General features: G+C 39.5%; 1 protein-coding gene across 2 annotated transcripts in view; it reads right to left on the reverse strand.

The window, feature by feature from the left end:
- The window catches only part of BTBD1 (BTB domain containing 1), a 42,760-nt gene that overhangs the window by 4,972 nt on the left and 12,266 nt on the right, over positions 1-25,522 (reverse strand). The window contains exons 2-6 of one of the 2 annotated variants that reach the window (XM_021680585.1): positions 24,970-25,126; positions 18,136-18,241; positions 12,850-13,047; positions 6,763-6,955; positions 789-876 (exon numbers count right to left, since the gene is read on the reverse strand). In XM_021680585.1, the coding sequence (XP_021536260.1) occupies positions 789-876; positions 6,763-6,955; positions 12,850-13,047; positions 18,136-18,241; positions 24,970-25,126 (742 nt within the window). The remainder of the gene's footprint in view (positions 1-788; positions 877-6,762; positions 6,956-12,849; positions 13,048-18,135; positions 18,242-24,969; positions 25,127-25,522) is intronic. The other variant, XM_021680586.1, reaches the window with a different exon arrangement.

Here is a 25,522-nt window from a genome sequence, read left to right on the forward strand (position 1 = left end):
GTAGTGAGGAATCTCTTTCAACGGTCATCAAATCAGACCTTTGAATTGCTCCGTATTTTGAAAACTCATGATGTATTTTGAACATAAAGTTCACCAAGGTTTTTACTATTAACACTAATATATTAATAACATTTTAGAGAAAGTTATTTTCTACAGATAAAAGTTTTCACTCTTTACTTCCTTTTCTCAATTCTGTATTTTGTGTTTTAACTTATGCATAATATCAAAGTACAGTATCACATGTGCATAGTTTGTAAATACAAATCCAGCGTAGATGTGTTTCGAAAACAATTTTACTAACTGGGGTGTGTAATCACAATAGTGGGAGAACACTGGTTTACTGGAAGGGAATGTGAGAGGTATTTAACTTTCTTCCGGATTAAGAACTGAGGTGGAGCAGATCTAAAGCATGAGGCAGGGTCTAGTCAGACAATCAGGAATCAGAAGGTGTTCATAGTTTTGAGAAATTGAACAGTTTCAAGCCCTGGAGTTCGAAGTGCCATGGAAAAAACGGGTGGATGTTTTAAGACAGCCAATGCACAGCAGGAATGACCGATAGAAGTGTTCCCTGGAGAAAGGAGAGCTCCTTCTATGCTAATGCTTCTGTGAAGGACCCCAGGACCCCAATTCTCTGAAACCACTCTTGATTGGTTGTAAAACAGAACTCTCTAGGCTTTCTGATACCTTTGATAATTATATTGAAATCTGGATTTTGTCAAAATGAGATCTTATTGTAAAATTACGTTTGTTATATTTCAAGATTACATACAGTGAGGAAGAAAGTGTACCTGTATATTCACTTGATAATCCGTGGGACCATGAATAGATCCATATAAACCAAATCCGACTATAGAGATTCTTCTATTAACTGTGAACCTGAGAATGAAATCAAATACAAAATAATACACATAATTAAATAAGTATTCATATTCTGAAGGCTTATAAAACTTTTAAGTGTTACCTGGAATAACTAATTTTGCTCATAAAAAGGAAAACTGTCATAAATTTGATATCCTTGGAGGTGTTATCTGTTTACCAAAAAACTCCTTCTAGAGTAAATTTTAACTTAATGCTAACTTAAGTAGAATTTGTTTTCTGTACTATACATTTTTGAGAGTCAAAGGAAATTATTTAACCTAAACACCCACTTTTGTTGTAATGATAATTTTAATGATGTATTAGTCCAAATATGTTTGCCCATCTCCTTCATGAACACAAATTTGTCAGCCATTAGGACCGAAACCCAGCAGCCCAAACTAGAACAATTTCTCAGCCTGATGAATACTTACAGCCTGTCAGATTTAGATCTTGGGCCCGGCACCAGGGAAATAATGGTCAACAAGCTAGTCTACCCACACTGCACCTGTAGCCAAATGGAGGTCGCTAGTAACAGGCAAGTAAGCAAAGGAATCAATCAGTAATTCCAGGCTGTGATCAGAGCTGTGAAGGAAGCGGCTGCCATAACAGAACACAGTGTGCAGCGCAGGGTCAGGACCTGATTTACGCAGGTGGATCAGAATGAGATCTCATACGGCAACAATTAGCAAGTCCAGTTTGGTCGTAACAGTTAAGAAACAGACCCACCTTACTCCATTTTATGAATGTACAAAAACTGACAGTAAGCACAAGTAGCACTGAGAGACCGTATGATCAGCGAGCACCTGTGACATAAAGCAGGGGCCCTCAGCCTCCTCAGTAGCAACGTCAATGCTCACTACTCCAGCACAGAGCACCACTACGCCGAGTCCTTCCTGGGCCGGGTGCTGGGCTTCAAGATTTTACATCAATTATTTCCTTTAATCATCGTAACAGCTCTATAAACTCAACAACGCAGTACTGTTTTTATTATCCTCCGTGTTGACAGTTGAAGAAACTGAGGTTTAGAGAAATTAACTTGCCTGGGTCACAAAGTGTGGCATGGCTGGGACACGACTGCAGGTCTGCTTGGGCCAAAACGCCCATGCTCTTACCCACTACAGTCCAGTGCCAGGACTGCCTTAAGACTTTTAAATATATCGTTCATAATACGGGTTTTTTCTTATTTTAAAAAAGTAATACATTCTCTGTAAAAAAAAAAAATTAGAAAATGCAGCTAAACAAACAAGGACAATTTTAAAGCATCTCTAAATCTACTATCCAGAGATAGCCCCCATTTATCCTTTGGTGCATTCTCTTTTCAGACTTTAAGTTCTATTTTTTAACAATGGGAAAATAAGACTTGTTTTCTATGAACACATTACTTTAAAAATCATCTCAGAATACATACACACACACACACACACACACATATTTTTTGCAACTTCTTTCTCATTTAAAAAGGTAAATGATTCCTACTGGTCCACTATATTTAACTAATTTCTCATTGTTGGATAATCTAGGTTACTTGTGATTTTGTTATCATACAACAGTGCCGTGATGAATAATCTTGTAGGGCCTTAATTATGTCCTTAGAATAAATTCCTAGAAGTAGAACTGCTGAGGAAAATGAAAGGCATGTTCTTAAGGCTTTAGATAAACATTATCAAATTACTTTCTGGGAAGACTAGCACACTTTCCACCCCACAGGGAACAAAAATTGATTCTATCTCATGCTCAGCAATCCTGAGTATTTTCATGTCTTTGTGCCACTGAGAAACTGATGACTGACAAATTCTATTTATATTTCTTTGATTACTAATGAGTTAAAACATTTGCTCATATGCTTACCATCTACTGGATTGTCTCTTTAATGAAATACTCATGTTCTTTTCCCATTTTTCTCTGCTGATGAATGTCTTTTTCATGTGGATTTGAAAGGCCATGTTATATAGCTGTGCTTTGTCAGTAAATATCCATTACGGAAAGTATCCTGTTTGTCATTTACTTATTAACTTTATGTTGGCTTTGGAAGTAAAAATGTTGGATTATCTGTAGTCAAATTATGATCTCTGCCAAGCTTAAAGAGGCCTCTCTCACCCCATCATAACATTCACCTCCTCTAGCACTCTCATGATTTCATTTTTTTAATGTTAAAATTTAACTTTATACCAATAGTTGTAGATGGGATCAGAAAGGATCTAACTTTATTTTCCCAGTGGTTAATCCTTTCTTCCCCTTCTAAATGCTCATCTATGTTAGGTTCCATATAACACTTACTTTAACTTTACAATACTTTTCACTTTCGATCCATGCTGCTCTTTTAAAAAGAGAAACATCTAGTCTTCCAGATTAAATTCAGAATAACTTTGCCAAGCCACTCCTCCGTACCAAACACATGTGACTTCTGAAAGGAACTGCGTAACATACAGGGCTTAGTTTGGAAAGACACTGACTCCAGTCGAAGCTCTCTAGTTCTTCATAAAGGTACTAGACCGTGTGTTTCTTAATGGATTTATTCCTGCTCCTTTATGTTGTCACTATGATAAGTGGGATATTTCTTAATATTTTAACTGAAAATCTAAATATTTTTAAATTTCATCTTTTTATTGTGCCAGAATATACAACAAAATGTACCATCTTAGCCATTTTTAAGTGTGCAGTTCAGTGGCACTGAGCACATTCAACCCTTGCCACCATCCATCTCTGTAACTGAATTCTGATGACACACAGGAACACCACTGGTTTTTGCATATACATTTCACAAGTGGCCACTATTCTCTTCCATTGGTTCTAACAGATTTTTACTGATCCTGAGGTTATCCAGATGGATCCATTGTTCTCAAAAGGAGTTCTGTCCTCAAGAAGGCCAAGCTCTGTTTTCACAAAGGATTAGGGGCACTACTGGAAGGAGCCAGCAATGATTAGGACAGTCTCCCAAAACAAAGAATCCCAATCAACTTTCAAGTGTCCTATCAGAATTCATGTAGGTGACAAATTCATTTATAACTACAAGAGTTCAACCTAATTCTACTTGATGTACAAACCAAAGATTTTTGCTTGTTGTTGTTATAAAGCAAGACCACTTCTGCAGAGAGGATGTGTCTTATGTCTGTGCAAAGGAAGGAATTAGGGGATTATATCCAACCCTCTGTTCTCTTTGCAGAGTGGGGTCTCCAAGTCCCCAGCATCACACAGTGTTTCAAAGATTTTTTTTATGACAATTTTAATATTCACTGACCTTTACAAGAGATGATTTATAGTGGAAATATTATATAGTCAATTCTTGTTATTTGCACTAATCATATTCTATAAAGTTGCCACAAATACTAAACCACTGCTCCTGGGGGGAACATGTGTACACACACACACACACACACACACACACACACAAACACTGACACACCTCACATGGGTTATAATCCTAAAAACCGCTCATCCTAATAGATTCCATTTTCTTTATTTTACAAAAGAGAAAACAAAGGTTCAGAAGTGTTAAGTGACTTGCCAGAGGCCACCCACCAACAGGTGCAGAGTTAGGATTCACATGCCCACAGGGCCCAGCGCCTGCCCTGCACTGCCCTCTACTGTCTCCATTCCCACAGGAGAGCAGAAATAAGAAGGCAAAGAGCATCTCCTCATGTGACCTCAAATAGGAACACACTTCCCTGGCAACGAAAATCTTTCCTATGACTTAAGAAAGCATTGCGAGTATTGATTTTGGGAGTACGAATAAATTTTAGTGAGTAAGAGAGCTGCAAATCTGGAAACTAAATAAATAGGATTGACTGTTCTTTGTTTTATTTAAAACCTTTAAGAAAATGACATGATTGGCAGCAACACTGCTCCTGGTTTTTGACACCTTAGTATGCTACACCCGTCCCCTGCAAGCGTAGCTGTCTCAGCACGCTGGTGTGCATGGACAGACTGCTTCCGTCTGTCTTCTAGTGTGTCCTGCTCCAGAGCCTACATACTGAAGTACGTATTTTATTTGATCTCAGTTACATTTACTGCTCCATTACAACTAGGTCATTATGGTAATTAAAAACAATGTGTGAAGTATACAGTCTATGAACTTCTTCAGGTTATTAAAGAGGGAATATAAAATATTTTATTATAAAAAAGGGAGAACTGGTACTAATGTAGATAATGTCATTTGCAAATAATGAAAAAGACTTCTTCCTTTCCGGTACTCAAGGCTCTAATTTCCTTACCCTTTATGATAATCATAAATAAATCACATCACCCAGAATTAGAAGAATACTGCTGAAACACAGCAAGGCTGGCCAGCATTGCTATCTTGAGGTTTTGATAGTCTATCACGTTAAAGAATTTTTCTAGACCAAGTCTATTAACAGTTATATCTGGAATGAAGGTGAAATTTTATCAAGTCTTTCTGACACCTACTGAAACAATCAAATTCCTTTTCTTCTTTGATCTGCTACTGTGGGGAATGGATGTTTAATATATTTCCTAATACTGAGCCATTTTTTCAGTCTTCAAACAAACCCTGTTTGCTCATACAGTACTATCTTTCTGAGGTATTGCTAGATTCAAGACACTGATATCGTACGTAGAAGTTCTTCTGTATCAATGAGACTGATCTAGAAATGTTTTTGTCTCATCAGACTACTGTATAAGGGTTATGCTTCTTTCAATAATTAACCAAGAAGTATTTTCTTCTTTTAATGCTCAAGGAAATGACCTGTTCCTTGAAGGTTTGATAAAACTCACCTGTAAAAACCACCTTGTGAAGGGACAGTTCTTTGATAACTTTTAATTCCTTCCACTGGTAATTGGTCTATTCAGGCTTTCTTCTTCAGTCAATTTTGATAATTTATATTTGCCTATAAAATGATCCATTCCATCAAGATGTTCAATTTATTAGCACAGAGTAAACTCAGAATTAAAATAAAAATTGCCTTAGTATATGATTATATCCCCATTATTATTTCTAAACGTATGTTTTCTTCTTTTACTATTTTTGAGGCTTATTTATTTTGTTGATTTTTTTTAAGGAACCAGCTTACGGATTTCTTAATTCTAGTTTTAAATTCATTAATTTCTACATTTATCTATTTCCCTTCTCTTTTCTATTGTTCTTTTGCTATTCACTTTCTCGCTACTTGAGTTGAATGCTTAAATCATTGATTTCTACTCTATTTATTAAAAGTAGATTATTACTGTCCTTTTGTGTGACACTTTGGCCTCATCTCATAAATTTTCATATATAATATCCTCACTGTGAATGATTATTAAATAGTCCACCAATGCATTTATTTCCATTTTCACCCAATATTTATGAGTCCTCCCCCTCAGAATTCTGTTTTTTAACAAACGTATTATTAGTTCCTAGTTTGATACTAAAGTGCCATTAAAGAAGTAAAAATCCGAAAGGTCTGTTTTATGAAAACTGGTACTTAGTCTATTTTGATATTTAACCTAAAGAAAACAGAATACAGCAAGATCAATTCCAACAGGATTATATCCGTGCGTCTTTCAAGACTCTTGACCGTTCTCCCCATTCAAGCTTTTGTAACTGGACACGGAGCTGTGTCCCGTGCAAAGAGGAAGCGCACACGGAACGCTGAAGAGCAAGTGTTTGCTGAGTTAAGGTGCAGAGCCTGCCGGCCCGCCACGCCAGTCCCAACAGAACCCGGGCCGCAGGAAGCCCCTCAAGCCTTTCTACCTTCTCTCGGTTCCCGAGAGGTCCTCTCACTCACGGTCCCGCGAGGAGATGGCTGTACCTCCCTGACTCCCGGCTGCTGTCCTAACTCTGAAATGCATCAGACAAAGACGGAAAGAAAACCCGGTCAGTGCTCTCCCGCGACGCGAGGAGAGGCGAGGCGAGGCGAGGCGAGGCAAGGCGAGGAGAGGGGAGCCCGCGCTGGCGGCGAGGCAGCCCACCTGATGCGGTCACTCGTGCCGCTGTAGCCCCAGCGGCTCTCCACCTGCTGGAACCTGTTGATGCAGCACTCCTTCCCCCGCAGGCAACACCGGGGCCGGTCCACGTAGTCCACTCGGGGCTTAGGATTGACCGTAAAATGAAGAAACAGATTGACCACTTCACGGTCGGACAAAATTCCAGACTGAGCAGGACCTGCAGAAATAAACACACACCCTCAGGAAAAGCACCTGGACTTCAATTCCTAACTTTGTAATACTTCACATAATAATGTGAATTCAAATCCAGAAGATGTAAAATAACAGTGAGGTAGAAAAATTTTAGTATGCATTTAATTTTACAGATTTCTAAATCCATTTGAGTTTAACAGAACGTAAGTGTTAATAGTGCTCTCAAATAAATAAATAAATCTTTAAAACAACAACAAACAAGCAAAATCTTCCACAAAGAAAACTCTAGATCCAGATAACCTCACTGGTGAATTTTCCTAAACATTTAAGGAAAAAACAACACCAATCTTACACAAACTCCTGACCACTGAAAAAAGAAACATTAACTTTTGTATGCGACCAGCATAAACCTGGTAATCAAAATCTCACAATTTCATTCCAAGAAAGGAAAATTATAGACTAATTCCTCTCATGAAGTGGTCATAAAAATATTTTTAAAAGTTTAGCAAACTGGATTTGGTAACATAGGATAAAGAATGACAACTAAGTCTGCCTTATATAAGGAATCCAAAGTAGGTGGGGTTTTTTTTTTTCTTTGTTTTAGATTTATTTACTTATTTGAGAGAGAAAGAGAATGAGAGAGAGAGAGTGCATGAAAGGGGAGAGGTCAGAGGGAGAAGAAGACTCCCCACTGAGCAGGGAGCCTGACGCAGGGCTCGATCCCGGGACTCCAGGATCATGACCTGAGCCGAAGGCAGATACTTAACCAACTGAGCCACCCAGGTGCCCCCCAAAGTAGGTTTAATTTGGAAAATCAGTGTAGTTCACCATATTAAGAAAATATAGCAAAGAGCATCTCTCTACTTGCTAGATGGGATGCTGCCCAATTCATGCATTGCTTAATAAAGTCAATTACATATTTGAAAAAATAAAGGGGAAAACTACTGTATCACTATCTGAAAAGAGAAGCAGTTGATAAAGTTAATGATAAAACTCTCAGCAGACTAGTAATATTATAAAAATATTATAAATATTAGTGACTAGTAATACTATAAAAATGTCAATTATCTCCACACCAATCTACAGATTCAATGCAATTCCAATCAAAATCCCATGATTTTTGGGGGGTAGAAATTGACAAGCTGAGTAAAAAAATTTATTTATGTGAAAATGCAAAAAAGACCAAAAATAGCCAACATAATCTTGAAGAAGAACAAAGCTGGAGAATTTTCACTACCAGGTTTCAAGATGTGGAGTAAAACTATGCAGAACTGGTGCAAGAATAAACAAATGTAACAGTGGGACAGAACACACACTCCAGAAACAGATTTAATTAAAACAAAATACCTGATTTACAACAAAGTTGGCCCTGCAATGTATGGGGCAAGGATAATTTTTTAATATGTAGCTACACGGGGAAAAAAATGAACCCTAACTTCTACCTCACACCATATACATGTGTGAGAAAACAATAGAAAAAAACAAAAATCCAATTGGTTTAAAGATCTAAATGTTAAATGTAAAATATTGAAACTCCTTGAAGAGAACTTCAGAGAATATCTTAATAACCTTGAGACTGGCAAATTCCTTAAAGAACACACAGAAAGACTTCACCTTACTAAAGAAAAAGATGGATAAATTAACTTCATTAAAATTAAGATTTTCTAGGGCGCCTGGGTGGCTCAGATGGTTAAGCATCTGCCTTCAGCTCAGGTCATGATCCCAGGGTCCTGGGATCGAGCCCCACATCAGGCTCCTGGCTCAGCGGGGAGCCTGCTTCTCCTTCTCTGTCTGCCTCTGCTCATGCTCTCTCTTTCTTTCTGTATCTCTGTGTCTCAAATGAATAAATAAAATTAAAAAAAAAAATTAAGATTTTCTATTTATCAAAAGCCAAGATACAGAAGCAACCCAAGTATCCACTGATAGACAAAAAGATAAGAAGATGTGGTATATATTATGATCAGAGAATATTACTCAGCCATTAAAAAAAAAAAAGAATGAGATCTTGCCATTTGCAACAACATGGATGGACCTAAAGGGTATTCTGCTAAGTAAAATAAGTCAAACAAAGACAAATACCATATGATTTCACTTATGTGGACTCTAAAAAACTCATGAACAGACACAAAAGTAAACAGGCTCTTTTTTCTTTTTTCAAAGATTTTATTTATTTATTTGAGAGAAAGAGAATGAGCAAGACAGAGAGCACAAGCCAGGGGAAGAGGAAGAGGGAGAAGCAGACTCCCCGCTGAGCAGGGAGCCCAATGCAGGGCTCGATCCCAGACCTCGAGATCCTGACCTGAGCCGAAGGCAGACGCTTAACTGACTGAGCCACCCAGGCACCCCTAAAAAGGCTCTTAAATACAGAAAACAAACCTGTTGTTGCCAGAGGGGAGATGGTCGGCGGAGGGGGGGGGGATGAGCAAAACAGGTGGAGAAGATTAAGATGTACAAACTTCCAGTTATAAAATAAGTCACAGTGACGAGAAGAACAGCATAGAGAATATAGTCAATAATATTATAACAACATTGCATGGTGACAGATGGTGACTATAGTTATCAGGATGAGCACTCAGTAATGTAGAGAATTGTTGAATCACTATGTTGTACACCTGAAACTAATATAGCACTGTACGTCTACTATACTTCAAATAATAAATTTTTAAAAAGACAGCATTAATGAAAAGGCAATCCACATGAGCAATACAAATATCTGACAGAAAACTTGTATCCAGAATATATAAAACTCTTAAAAATCAACAAAGAAACTAAGGACCTGAATAAGGATATCCAGTTATTGGCACATTCAACATTAACTGTCAGAGACACAAAATTAAAACCACAATAAAGTATGTCCTCATCCCACCAAATGACTAAAACTACAAAAACAGACAATACCAAATTCTGGAGAGGATGTGGGGCAACTAGAATAACTCTCTTAACTCGGCAGTTGAGCATGAACCTTTACAATCACTTTGGGCAACATCTGGCCAGATCTACTAATGCTGAACATATGCACACTCTATGACATAACAATTCCACTTGTTTAATACTCAACAGAAATGTTTACATGTGTACCCTAAGTGACATGTACAAGAATGTTCTTAATGGACTCCAAAAAGAAACAACCCAGATGTTCAATAGTAAAATGCATAAATAAATCATGACACATTCATACAATAGATTATACAGCAATGAAAAAGAATGAGCAACTACCACACACAACCACAGGGATGAATTTACATGTTAAGAGAAAAAGCCATACACCAAAGAACACATACTGTATGTATCATTTCCTTTATGTTAAGTTCAAAAACAGAAGACATGAACAGACATTTCTCCAAAGACAACATACAGATGCCCAACAGACACGTGAAAAGATGCTCAACATCACTCTTCATCAGGGAAATGCAAATCAAACCTACAGTGAGACTCCTACCTGTCAGAATGGGGCTAAAATCAACAACACAAGAAATAACAGGTGTTTGTGAGTATGTGGAGAAAGGGGAACCCTCCTGCATTGTTGGTGGGAACACAAACTGGTGCAGCCACTCTGGAAAACAGTGTGGAGGTTCCTCAAAAAGTTAAAAATACAACTACGCTACAATCCAGCAAATCACACTACTGGGTATTTACCCAAAGAATACAAAAACACTAATGCAAAGGGAAAGATGCACTCCTATGTATATAGGAGCGTCATCTACAATAGCCAAGATATGGAAACAGCCCAAGTGTCTGTTAACTGATGAACGGATAAAGACCACGTGCTACACACACACACACAATGAATATTACTTAGCCATAAAAAAGAATGAAATCTTACCATTTGCAATGACCTCGATGGAACTAGAGAGTATGAGGCTAAGTGATGTAAGTCAGTCAGAGAAAGACAATTACCATATGATTTCACTCATATGTGGAATTTAAGAAACAAAATAAATGATCATGGGGGAAAAAAAGGAGAGAGGCAAACCAAGAAACAGACTCTTAACTATAGAGAACTGATGGTTACCAGAGGGGAGGTGGGTGAAATAGGTGATGGGGATTAAGGAGTGCATTTGTAGTGATAAGCACCAGGTGACTAAAATAAAAACTTAAGAAAAGTTCAAAAACAGACAAAACTAATTTATAGAGGCCAGAAAACAGTCACCTTTGGGAGGGAGATCAGGGACTTGGAGGAGCCTGATGAAGGCTTCTAGGGTACTGATAATATATCATAAACTGGTATCAAGTGTGGTTCTATAGGTGTGTTCACCTTATTATATGGCTGTTATACGTCAATAAAAAAGTTTGAAGAAAAAAAATTGATTCCAACAAAAACAAATTGGGAGAAAATAAGAACATTTATGATAAATCAATAAGAAAAATTTGAATACCCAGTAGAAAAAACAAAAGTCATAAATGTTAAGAAAAAAATACAAATGGCCAGTAAATATAGTTTTAAATAGTAATGAGATTTCCTTTTTCCTTTAAATCAACCTGGCCATAACCTAAAAGCAGGTAATACTCAATGTCAATATGGATAAGGAGAATGGGTCACAGAACGAAGATTCAAAACCAGGTATGTCTGATTTTATTTATTTATTTATTTATTTATTTATTTATTTTTAAGATTTTTATTTATTTGAGAGAGAGAGCATAAGCAGCTGGGAGAGGCAGAGGAAGAGAGAGAGAGAGAGAGAGAGAGAAGCAGACTCCCCGCTAAGCAGGAAGCCCTACTCATCAGGGCTTGATCTCAGGATCCGGGATCATGACCTGAGCCAAAGGCAGATACTTAACCAACTGAGCCACCAGGTGTCCCTGGGTCTCTCTGCTTTTACATCAGAAGTGTTGATTGGGGGCACCTGGGTTTGAGTCCCGAGTGGGGGCTCCCTGCTCGGTGGGGAGCCTGCCTCTCCCTCTCCCCTCTGCCCTTCCTGCCTCCCAACCCCTCCCCCATTCGTGCTTGCTCGTTTTCTCTCTCTCTCGCTCTTTCTCCCTCTAATAAATAAAATCTTTTTTTAAAAAAAGGCATCGATCTTAAGAATCAGAAAGATCTATCATTATAACCTTGAGCAAGGCACTTAATACCTCTCAGGTTCAGTTCTCTAATCTATAGAAATACAATTTTTATATACATAGTATTTTAAAAATATAACCTAGGGGGGCCTGGGTGGCTTAGTCGTTAAGCGTCTGCCTTCGGCTCAGGTCATGATCCCAGGGTCCTGGGATCAAGCCCCGCATCGGGCTCCCCGCTCGGCGGGAAGCCTGCTTCTCCGTCTCCCACTCCCCCTGCTTGTGTCCCTGCTCTCACTATCTCTCTCTGTCAAATAAATACATAAAATCTTTAAAATATATATATATAACCTATATTCACTCATATGTGTGGAATCTAAAAAAACAAAATAAAAGCAAATGAATAAACAAAAAAGGCAGGATCAGACCCATAAATACAGAGAACAAACTGGTGGTTGTCAGAGGGGAGGTTGGGGAGGGGGGATGGGCAAAATGCGTGAAGGGGAGTGGGAGGTCCAGGCTTCCAGTTACGGGATGAACTAGTCATGGGGATGAAAGGCTCAGCGCAGGGAATACAGTCAGTGATTCTGTAATGGCGCTGCGTGGTGACAAGACGGCTACACTGGTGGGGAGCACATAACCGTGTCAAACAGAATCTTGTTGCACACCTGAAACTAATGGAACCTGTGTTCAACTATACTCCAAAAAAAAAAAAAAAGAAGCTAATGCACAGATCAAAATAAATAACCTACAATGTTATCTTGGAGGGCTTCCAGGAGAAGTAAATGAACTTACACACACACACACACACTCACACTCCTGTATCATGTGACTAGAACTCACTAACTATCAGGGGCTCCTCTCACACAGGGAGGCTGGCTGACTGCTGGTTTCACCCAGACTTTGGTCAAGTTATAGCCCTACCTGCTGCAAACTCCTCAATGGTCATCAGTGGAAACCGGATCAAGGACAGTGCTTTTCCTAGAACTTTCTGTTTGTTTCCAAAAGTCACAGGCAACTGCTGTCTTTGACATTCCGCTTCTGCCCATCGCACAACAGCTCCAAAAAGTCGACTTTCTCTGATACTAAGTGTGTCTCTTTCCAGAACTGCACAGAGTGTGTCTACAAGTAAAATACAAAAATAAATCAAATTAGGAATATTTTGCTCTTTACCAAAACAATACCGACAAACAGGCTTATGTTAAGTTTTCACATTTCAATAAAAAACAGGTCAGATACTTAAAACTATAGACTCTACACTTAAAAATATTAAAGAATGAAAGGAATTAAACAGCAAAGTTTTCTTTGCTAAGAAAACTTCTTTAATTGCTAAGGTTAACATTCAACTTACTCCTTATCATACATGGAAGCTTAGGCAGAGTATCTCCTTGTATATCCGTGCCATTTATCAAGCAAACTCAAATATGCAGAGTAAGATTACTAGTAAGTCCGTCAGAGAAAATGGCTTCAAATTAGTAACAGACATAAATTCATAAAGTCTACAGATAACCATGTACCCATTCCCCAAATATTCCTTATTAGGCACTCTTTATGTGTCAGGCACGATTCCAGATGCTGAGGATACATCACTGAACAAAAACGTTAAACATCCGCCTTCATGGAGCTTATGTTCTAACGGGGTAAACATTACTATGTTAGATGACAAGTGTAGGACGAAGAACAGAGCAAGGGGAACCACTAAGGGGTTTAAAATAGGATGGCGTGGGCGGCTCACCTGAGCTAAGACCGGACTGGAGGCGGGGGGAGTCAGCCAAACCGAGGCCTAACCAGAAGGACTGTTCCAGGCCTGCCAGTGTGAGGGCCCTCACATGAAGGTGTGCCTGGCAAGTCTGAGGACCGGCCAGGAGGCCAGGGTGGCTGCAGTGCCGTGAGCAGGAGGGAAAAGTGGTAGGTGGTGAGGCCAGAAAGAGGGGGAAATGGGGGTGTCATCCTACAGTACCCTGTAGATCATCTGGGTTTTGGAAAGGGGAACAAACCCCTGGCGGATCTGGGGCTGTGACACTGTATGTTGTGAAAGGATCATGCTGGCAGCCATGTTGAGAAGAGACTCTAGTGGAGGTAAGAGTGGAAATGAGATCAGTTAGCTCCTGCTCTGATCCCAGGCAGATGTGATAATGGCCAGGACTATAAAGAAGAAGTGAAGGACAATCAGCTTCAGGATACATTCTGAAGGATGACTCCATGTGATGTCCTCACAGACTGAATATAGAGGGTGACAGAGAGGGGTCAAGGATAATTCCCAGGTCTATAGTCTAAGCAACAGACAGATGACAGGGACAGTGACTCGAGATGGGAAAGCCTACGAAGGAGGTTTTGGGGGATGGTGAGAGGCGAGATCTGGAGTTTAATTTGGGACATCTTAAGTTTGAACTCCCTATCTGACCTCCAAGTATAAATGTCATGCCCAGAACTCAGGCCCTCACTCGGAATCCTTCTCCTTTTATCAGACGCAAAATTGTAAAAAATTAGCTCAGATTCTCTACAGTAGATCAAAAGCAGAAGTCAGAGAGGGGGCCTGAGAGGCCAACAGACTAGATAAAACAATAGGCTGCACACAAACAGGGGCAGAGAAGAGAGGAGATCTGAAAAGTAGAAGTAGGTGCCTGAAAAGCACTACAGTCAAGAGTCTTTATACAAAGAGGAAGATTAAAAAACAAACACACAGGGGGCACCTGGGTGGCTCAGTCGGCTGAGCATCCAACCCTTAGTTTCAGCTCAGGTCATGATCTCAGGGTCATGGAACTGAGCCATGAGTCAGGCTCTGTGCTCAGTGGGGATTGAGGACTCTCTCCCTCTGCCCCTCCCCTCTGCACATGCCACCTCCTCCTCTAAAATAAATAAATAAATATTTAAAGACAAAACAAAAGCACACAAACAAAAAAACCACTTCAGAGGCCTGAAGGCTTCACTATACAATAACTGATATTCATAATAATGAGCACTAATAACCACAAGATTCAAATAAAAATGAGGATGCCATATATAGCAGAAATCAATGAAGACATTAAATATGCTTAAATTACCCAGTATTACACATCTAAGAAAATTTTATTTTAAAAAAATTACATTCGGGGCACCTGGGCGGCTCAGTCGTTAAGCATCTGCCTTCGACTCAGGTCATGATCCCAGGGTCCTGGGATGGAGCTCCACATCGGGCTCCCTGCTCCTCGGGAAGCCTGCTTCTCCCTCTCCCACTCCCCCTGCTTGTGTTCCCTCTCTCATTCTCTCTCTCTCTCTGTCAAATAAATAAATAAAATCTTAAAAAAAAAAAAAAATTTACATTCTATAACGGTCTACACATTCATACCACATCCAAATATTTGGTCAATATCAAACCACAGCTATCATTCCAGCAAAGATGTCTCAGTCCCCAGAACACAATAGGGGCACAATGATATGTTAAAAATGAATAGGTTATAATTTTTTTTTTTTTAATCATGTTTTTCCTTCTCTTGTAGCTGAGCAGATGAATACAAACTAAGGCTCCATAAAACTTTTTCACAGGTAAATGAATGTAAACCTATATGCCTCAAAACTTAAAAGGATTAGGAATATACACTGACCATAACTGATCATTCAGTGGGAAAACACAACCTTGGATCTATAAATCTCTACTCCATATGCTAGTAAACTTCAGTAAAGATAAACACAAAAACTTAAAATATCAGCAAGGGGGGAAAAATAAAGCACATTATACTGCCTTTAGCATAATGTAAATTTGCTTTTTTTCCTATCAGTGTGACATATTATCTTCTTCCCTTAGCAAAAAGCTCTAAGAGAGAAACGGTCTCTCTCTACTTGGAGAATAGTAAGCACATTCCCTCCAGAACATATATTCAAATCCCAGAGGAGAAAAAGCTTCCCCAGAATCTGAAACTATCAACTGTGCGAAGAGCTCCCGAAGCCTGGCCCAGCTTTCTCTCAGCTCCTAGACTTCTCTTTCAATAGCAAGTTTTAACAAGTGCATTTGAGGCAAACTAGACCATGGTGTGGAAACACACAGGTCTTTTATTGGCAGCCAAGAGCCTAATAAAGCCCATAAAAACATCTAAGGTTTTGTTTTATAAACACAACGCAAGGCTAGATTTTAATATAAGCAGCTGTGAGTCAAATCAAATCAACAAATATTTAGAGAGTATTCACCGTGTACAAGGCACCTTCTTCAAGAATTCCAGGTTCCAATGGCATGCCTAACATGGCGGTTATTTACAAAAGAACTTCCAGGAGGAAGTCATCCAGATGCAAACAGTATTATTTCAAATACAGACTGAAGTACAAATGGAGTACTTGAGTACTCCATTTCTTCCCCTTAAGGGGAAGAAAATTAGGATGAAGCAATGTTTCCTTAGCAATGTGGGCAGTGCTTGGGGCTCTCAAACATCCAGTCAATGGCCTATTACGTATACTGGGGAGGAATCTAGCCCCTGCCCTTCAGTATAATTAATGCAAAATGAGTATAAATCCTTCCCAAGGTACTGTGCAACAGAGAGGCACGCTATCAATGGGATGTTGTTATAAGAGAATACACTAAATGTCATGGAAGAGGGTGGGACGTCAGCTCTCTAGAAAGGAGTCACTGCAGAAGTAGAATTTGAGCCAAGACATTAAGACTGAGTGAGAACTAGCCAAGGTGGGAAGGAAAGGCAACATTCTAGACAGTGCAGTTGGTGAGCAAATATTAACTGAACAGGTACTATGTTCTACTGTCTTCAGTGCTAGAAATACAGTGGTAAACAAGACAAAGTCCCTGACTTTAAAGAGTTTACAATAGGAGTGCCTGGCTGGCTCAGTCGGTAAGCACATGACTCTTGATCTCGGGGTTGTAAGGTCAAGCCCCAAGTTGGTTGTAAGGATTATTGAGAAATAAAGTCTTAAGAAAAAAAAAAAGTTTACAATCTAGGTGGGGAAGCTAGACAATTATCATAAACATACACAGACAAATATCTACTTAAGAATTTCAAATAGTAAAATATATCATGAGGAAAATCAACCAGAGTAACAGCACAGGGATTGTTCAGGGGAACGTGGTATCTACTTTGACTAAGGTCTGAGGTGGTCTGTCTTAGGTCTCATTTAACTTGGTATCAGAATAATATAGAGGAGGAGGCCACATACAGACTTGGGGGAAAAGGATTCTAATCAATGGAATAGTAAATACAAAGGCTTAAAAGAGAAATAACCCTGGCCAGTGTATATGAAAGGCAGGGAGTGACGGGGAGAACGGCAGGAGACTAGGTCAGGTGCAGAAAGAGGAGGCGGCCAGTGCCATTCTCTCTTCTTCCTGACCTTCCGCTGAAGTCACGTGGGATCAGGAGACTGAATTTGAGACAATGAAGAGTGAAAACGCAGGTGCCACTTCAAGGCCAAAGCTTTCAAGATGGGCGTGTTCTCCCTTCCCATACTTTTTCCTGTCTGCCGGCAAGATGGATAATAACAGACAATCATAGATATCTAATATACATTTTGTGTTCATCATGGTGAAGACAGTATTTCAGGTCACAAGGCTGGGTCAGCTCTCTCTGATCTCCTACAACAAAAGTCAAACTCCTTAGCCTTAGCCGGTCCTGCGCAGCCAGGCTCTAACTTGCCGCACACCCCCTCCCCCTCCTCCATCCACTTCTTCCTGTGGTTCCACCTGCCTTAAGTGCCCTCCCCTCTGCATTATCCAAATACTACCCATTCTTTACAGCCCAGATCAGAATCTCCCCTGTCAAGACTTTCCTAACGCTACTCAATTTGAGGTAATCTTCCCATGTTTTGGATTTGCACAGTGGTTATTTTCTATAACATTTAGCTCAGAAAAGGCAAAATCACATTTTGCTGTATGCTATCCAGAATTTTCTGTTAGTGTCTTATTTTCACATATTTTCACATATGTGTTCCTTGATTCTCCAATTAGATCATATTTTCCTTAAGAAACATCACATCTTACTCTTTGTATTTCCTCAATGACCTTCTGTAATGCCATGCACATGGTGTACATTCAATGAATTTGACATTTCTTTAAAACGTGATAAAGTAGTTAGGACTTTTAGGAATATATCACCAAAATAAAGCAAAACTCTTAAGAGGTAGACTTACCGAATCTGGAAAAACGACTACTTTACAGTAACGGCCTGTCCAGCAGACAGGCTGACCGGTAAGGCGTTGCTGCACGTAGGCGGCATGTCTCGCAGCTGCCGGACTTACCTATATCGATGTCGGTGAAGCCCTCTGCGCTTATCGCATCCATTGTGCTCTTGTCTATCGTGTCTAGACAAAGACTAGCAAGCTGAGGTTCATCAAACAATCGAGCCTGAACGTACAAAAAGAGAGTTATTTTGTTTTCATTGTTATTCTACCTTCAGTCTGTACATATTCAAAGTTAACACTGTCAACAGTTACAACTGCTAATCATGTAAAAACACCTACCTTAAATACCATTATCATGTGTATATATTCTTAAAACTTTCCATTCTGTAACCAGAAATGAAAAGCTAAAAGCACAAATGCCTTGCTTAGATAACAACAAATTCACATCACCACTGACAACCTTGTTATTTTTCTTTTCATATGCTCATATATATACACTGCCTGGTTTCTTACACTTATTTTGATCCTTAACAAACACTCTAGGTTAGATGAGGCAGACATTATTTTCCCATTTTCAAGATGTGGAAACAGGCTCAGAAAGGTGTACTGATCTTTAAAAAAAAAAGGGCGCCTGGGTGGCTCAGTTGGTTAAGCGGCTGCCTTCGGCTCAGGTCATGATCCTGGAGTCCTGGGATCGAGTCCCGCATCGGGCTCCCTGCTCGGCGGGGAGTCTGCTTCTCCCTCTGACCCTCCCCCCTCTCATGTACTCTCTCTCATTCTCGCCCTCTCAAATAAATAAATAAATCTTTAAAAAAAAAAAAAGAAAGGTGTACTGATTTGCCTAATATGATCTAACTAGTTATGTTGTAAAGCCATTACTTAAATCCAAGTTTTAGGATATTTTTACTAAACGGTATCAATTGTCAAGCATACCAGTACAAACAGATTTTTTTTTTTTTTCCATTTTCTGTCTTGACTGTGGGGAGAGAATGAAGTACCAGAATTTTAGAGCATGAAAGTTCTGGATACTTAAGCAAAAACTAGGCTCAACAACAGAAAAGCAAATAGTCACAGGACCGAATATTATATAAGAGTGATCTACAACTACACATAATAATATGAATGAATCCCACAAACATAATGATAAGCAAAAGAAGCCACAGCATAAACTGAGCAAAAGTATACTATAGGGCCTCTCTGGGCTCAGACCTAGTTTGTGGCAACATGGCTAAACGCCCCAAGGAGGTCGGAATCGTGGGTAAATATGGGGCCCGTTAGGGTGCCTCCCTCAGGAAAACGGTGAAGAAGATTGAAATGAGCCAGCACACCAAGTACACTTGCTCCTTCTGTGGCAAAACCACAATGAGAAGATGAGCTGTGGGGATCTGGCACTGTTGTTCCTGCCTGAAAACCGTCGCTGGTGGCATCTGGACCTACCACACCACCTGCCGTCCCGGTAAAGTCCGCCATCGGACGACTGAAGGAGTTGAAAGGCCAGCAGAAGCTCCGCCATTTGAAACATTGCTAGCCTATAATAAATGGGTTACTTTATGTAACAACAACAACAACAACAAAAGTATACTGTAGGATTCCAATAAAGCTAATCTAGGCTTTAAGAAGTCAGAAGTCAAGGGACACCTGGGTGGCTCAGTCAGTTAAGCGTCTGCCTTGGACTCAGGTCATGATCCCAGGGTCCTGGGATTGAGCCCCGCACTGGGCTCCTTGCTCAGCAGGGAGCCTGCTTCTCCCTTTGCCTGCCGCTCCCCCTGCTTGTGCGCTCTCTCTCTCTCTCTCTCTCTCTCTGTCTCAAATAAAAATAAAATCTTAAAAAAAAAAAAGTCAGAGGTTCAAGCTTATAATATGTGGTTAATCAGGATGCATATTATAATTTCAAAAAAAAAGGTTAGGGGCACCTGGGTGGCTCAGTTAAGTGTCTGACTCTTGATTTCAGCTCAGGTCATGATCTCAGGGTTGTGAGATCGAGCCCCACAGTGGGCTCTGTGCTAAGCACAGAGCCTGCTTAAGATTCTCTCTCCTCTCCCCCCTATCCTGGGTCACTCTCTCTTTTAAAAATAAGATAAAATAGGGGCGCCTGAGTGGCTCAGTCGTTAAGCGTCTGCCTTCGGCTCAGGTCATGATCTCAGGGTCCTGGGATCAAGCCCCGCATCGCATCGGGCTCCCTGCTCAGCGGGAAGCCTGCTGCTCCCTCTCCCACTCCCCCTTCTTGTGTTCCTGCTCTCGCTGTGTCTCTCTCTGTCAAGTAAATAAATACAATCTTAAAAAAAAAAAAAATAAGATAAAATAAAAACACAAACACAAAAACAAGTTTAAAAGCCAGTCGTGGAGGAAAGGGATGGAAAATCCAAACTCACGATTTAGAAAACCATAACACTGGGGCGGCCTGGGTGGCTCAGGTTAAATGTCTGCCTTGGGCTTAGGTCATGATCCTGGAGTCCCGGGATCAAGCCCCTTATTGGGTTCCCTGCCTAGCAAGGACCCTGCTTCTCCCTCTGCCCCTCACCCCGCTTATGCTCTCTCTCTTAAATAAATAAAACCTTAAAAAAAATAATAATAACGCTAAAAAAAAGATGTGATGATAGTTATGCCAATGACCAAGCTTTCACCCTGGCCTCAGGTCAGGTCTATTTACATTTAACAGTATGGACAAATAGAAAATGCACAGAAGTATTCCATGCTGGGTCATGCAGAAACCTGCTGAGAATACTGCCAATTAATTGACCATTATCTGGCATGGCTGATGACTCTTCATTTATTTGTAAAATAAAATTCATTTTCAAGGGATTCAGTAACTCAGATGCTACTGAACAAATAATAAACGTCCCTAAACTAAACAGGTATCTTGTGTTTTATGAGAGAAGAGAGCTATAAACACACTGGATTAAATTTAAAATAGATATATATAGGGGCACCCAAGTGGCTCAGTCAGTTAAGAGCCCAACTCTTGATTTCAGCTCAGGTCACAATCTCAGGGTCCTGAGATTGAGCCCCACATCAGGCTCTGCACTTGGTGGGGAGTCTGCCTGAGATTCTCTCTCTCCATCTCCTTCTGCCACCCCCCTCCTGCTCACTCTCTCTCTCTAAAATAAAATCTCTATTTAAAAAAAGAGATATATAATACATGATATATATTTACATATATAAAACATGTATGTATTTTAAGTCAGTAGAATATTTCTTAAAATTATAGAACACTCAAACATGTTTGAAAATGCTCTTAGATCATATATTGGCCTTATATTAATTTGCTCAAATTTTTCCACAAAAAATATAAAATCTGATTTAGTAGCATAAAATTAACTCTAGTCCTTGTAATTTTCTCTTGAATTTTTTAAATTTAGAAACACTTGGGGCACCTGGGTGGCTCAGTCGTTAAGCGTCTGCCTTCGGCTCAGGTCATGATCCCAGGGTCCTGGGATCGAGCCCACATCGGGCTCCCTGCTCCACGGGAAGCCTGCTTCTCCCTCTCCCACTCCCCCTGCTTGTGCTCTCTCTCTCTCTCTCTCAAATAAATAAATTTTAAAAAATAAATTTAGAAATACTTTAAAAAAAATAATTTCAAATTTACAGAAAAGCTGCAAGTGAAAAGAACACCCATAACACCCTTTACCCAGATTTACCCATCTAAATATTACTTAACATTTCACCCGTTTTATCATTTGCACTCTCTCTCTATACACACACAAGCATATATACAGGTTTTACACACACACACACACACACAAATGGGATAATAATGTATAAGAAAATAGGTAATGTATAGTGTCTGCCTGTGTATTTGAGGTGAACTATTCAGGAATAAATTACACACATCGTTGCCCTTACTCTTAAATACTTCAGTATGTATTTCCTAAGAATAAGAATATTCTCTTATATAACCCATGGTGATTAACTTTGGTAAATAACCTTATAATATTTTTATCTAATCTACTGTATTTCAGTTTTGCCAACTGACCCAATTTTTTTTTTTTTTTTTTTTTTAAGAGAGCGAGCGAGCGGGGCGCCTGGGTGGCTCAGTCGTTGAGCGTCTGCCTTCAGCTCAGGTCATGATCCCGGAGTCCTGGGATCGAGCCCCGCATCGGGCTCCCTGCTCGGCGGGAGGCCTGCTTCTCCCTCTCTCACTCCCCCTGCTTGTGTTCCCTCTCTCGCTGTGTCTCTCTCTGTCAAATAAATAAAATCTTTAAAAAAAAAGAGAGCGAGCGAGCATGCATGCATGTGCGCGGGAACAGGGCCGGTGGGCAGAGGGAGAGGGAGAAAGAAACTTAAGCAGACTCTGCGCTGAGCACGGAGCTGGCCCAGGGCTCACTCTCATGACCCTGAGATCACGACCTGAGCCGAAACCAAGAGCCAGTCGGTTGCTTAACTAACTGCACCACCCAGGTGCCCTGAACCAATGTTTTTTATAACACTTTTCCTTCTGGAACAGGATCCATTCTAGGATCATAGTTCATGCATTTTTAAAATATGAAAAGCAGTACATTTTTATCAAGTGAAATTCTAATAGTAAGTGTTTTAACGGGCCAACTCAACTATATTTTTAGTTAGTGTTTATGCAAAAATTTGTGTTTCAATTTTTTGTAAAAATTGTTTTATTCAGAAGAGCAATATTTCAGTTACTCCTCAGGTTACACAGGCAATATCAAGTTTCCTATGGGCTCTATTGTTGCTAGTTAGAGTAAAATACATTTTCCCAAAATTCAGTTTGAGTCTGGCATTATCTCTGAAAAACTATCACTATGATTGTGTTAGTTCATAAAAAGTGTTTTTTCCCTGTGTAACCCAAGCTGGTACAGCATACTGGCCTTCTGTGTTAGCATGAAGCTGGCAAACGTCCTCTCAAATAAATGAACATGTTCAGTTCAAATGACTCACTTGGCAGGAATAAAAAGTTCACATGACAATTTGTGGGCTAATTCACATGACCCCACCAATGAAAGATGTGGAATAATATTGGGTTCTCAGACCAACAGGGCACTGAAAAGTTCCTTTTTGTTCTCATAGTGACCTGTGTTAACCCTTACTACTCAAAGTTGGTACAGAAGCGCAGGGGTCATCTGAAAGCCCGTGAGAAATAGATTCTCAGGTCCCACCTTGAACCTGAACTAGAAACCATACTTTGTCACAGTTTAATTTACTGGTTTCTGAATTTTTCACTAAACTTTAAAAATAAAAGTAATTAAGTGATCCTTTCCACATACCTTAAAACCCTTGGACAATAAAGAATCTTAGAATATCAATTCCCATATTAGATTTTCATCACAAATTCAAACGAGGAAAAAATGCAGGGTGACATTGCCTAATAGTTCTATGACCTTGGTTAAGTTATTTCACGTCTCTCTGCCTCTATCTCCTTAACTATAAAATGGGGAACATAAGAAAACTTTCACCTAGAACACCTACGCCTCCCAAAGTTACTGTAGAAGACTGCACACAAAGTGCTGGTGCACAGTCATCACTCAGTATGGTCTGCTGTTATCACGCCATCAATACCACACACCTTAACCATAACCGGTTGAAGGCTGGGATCTTAGTTTTACCACTCGCTGTCTAATGTTAAATAAGATACGTCCCTGAGTTTTCAAATTTCTTCATCTTTAAAATGGGGATAACAGTAAATAACATCACAGAGTTGTAATGCGTGTAATTGTGATAATTATTATCACTTACTGTGATAAGTAAATGTGATAATACGTTCAAAGCGACTAGCTTAGTGTCAGTGATACTACAGACAGACATGGGTTCTGTGATTATGTCCACAGGTCAGCAGTTTCTTTCTTCCATAATTGCAAATATTTGATGATAGAAGATGGAAAAAAAACCCAACAAGAAAAGGTGCCATCAGACGTTCTCCATATGACAGAGTAGATGCAGGGCTGGAAAATCTGAGCTCGAGGCTCTGGCCCCAGCTAGCCTGTTGTGAGCCTTTGGGCAGGTAGTTCATCAGCCCAGGCTTTAGTTTTTCCATTTGGAAAATGAAAAATGAAAGGGGACATTTGTGAGTGGGTCCAGTACTAATACTCAATAGGATTATATATTACCAGCTTAGAATTTTTTTTGTCCTCATTTTAACTTGCTTACCTCTGTAAAGACCCTATCTCCAAATAAGATCACATTCTGAGGTACTAGGAATTAGGATTTCAACACATATATTTTGGAGACATAATTCAATCCTTAACAAATGTCTATAGGCTAGCTCAGAATTTTTAAAACAATTCATATACGGGTATTATAACTTTGCCTAAAAGGAAAAACAGTGATTTATTTATATCTAAAGTACAAAGCTCAGATTCCAGGCATCTAATAAATGGCCAAATAATATGGTAAAGACTGGTTAATGGTTCCATAGATGTGTTCAGTTTGTAAAAATCCATCAGACTGTGTACTTACAATAATGTGTACTTTTCTGTACATATACTGTATTTAGTGAAAACATTTAAATATCAGAGAAAGAATATTTCATATAAACCTTAAATTCTAACTCCTCCAAACTTTCAGATTAGGTCCAAAGAGAGTAAATCTTAGAACTTTTCTGGACTTGAAACTTCAATCTTTATTCCAGATCCAACAAAAATTGAGACCAAAGATGTCCAGAAAACCTCATGCTATTATCATACTCTCAAATCATACCAGGAACAACAATGGATGCTAATTCCAACTCCAGTCATAAAGAACTGTATCTCTGAGTCGTAACAGCCTACTTAAATAAGGCTTCAGTTTCTTCACCTATATGATGTTGTATGTACTCTGATTTGCTTTTCTATTCTAAAAGCATATGAATCTGATATATTTCCCTGAATGGTACTATAAAAATAATTACATATACTTTAAGTTAATGATCTAGAACTAATTCTCCAGGAAATGTGTAATACTCACATGTAGTTATACTCAATTTTTAAAACTACGACGATACACACCTTAGCTACATTTACTTACCTGAGTAAGTAACATAAAGGCATTATCTGCCCGAAGATGTTTGGTGAGAAATTCCACACAATGTGCTTCCAGGGCTGGGACTGCATATTTCTTAGCAGTATAAAGAGTGGTCATAACTGTCTCTGGGCCAATTTGAACTTCATCTGAATACAGAAATCTGGAAAGCAATTGGGAAATTACAGAGATGGCCGTTAATATTTTAGATAAGCAATCCATCAGAGCGAAACCTCTGAGGAATATTTTAAAAGGTAGCAAGCAAACTGAAAAACAACCTGAAATTGGTATCAGACTTTGCAGGACGACAGGGCATTTGCACATACGTCATCTCATTTATTCTTACTTGGTCCTGAGAGGTGCGTAGTGTCTCCATTTTACCAAGGTAACTGAAGTTACGTGAAGATCACAAGACAGACCCATCTCTCTTAAGCCAAATTTTCAGGAGTCTTTTAATACCCCACCGCAGCTCAGGACAGCAGTGGTTCACTTACGTCTCCTTCATCAAAGGATGTTCATTTAAACAAATCTACAGGTAGCTTAAGTTCACATCTCTAGA

The sequence above is a fragment of the Neomonachus schauinslandi genome, chromosome 9, assembly GCF_002201575.2.
Source record: "Neomonachus schauinslandi chromosome 9, ASM220157v2, whole genome shotgun sequence".
Lineage (NCBI taxonomy): Eukaryota > Metazoa > Chordata > Mammalia > Carnivora > Phocidae > Neomonachus > Neomonachus schauinslandi.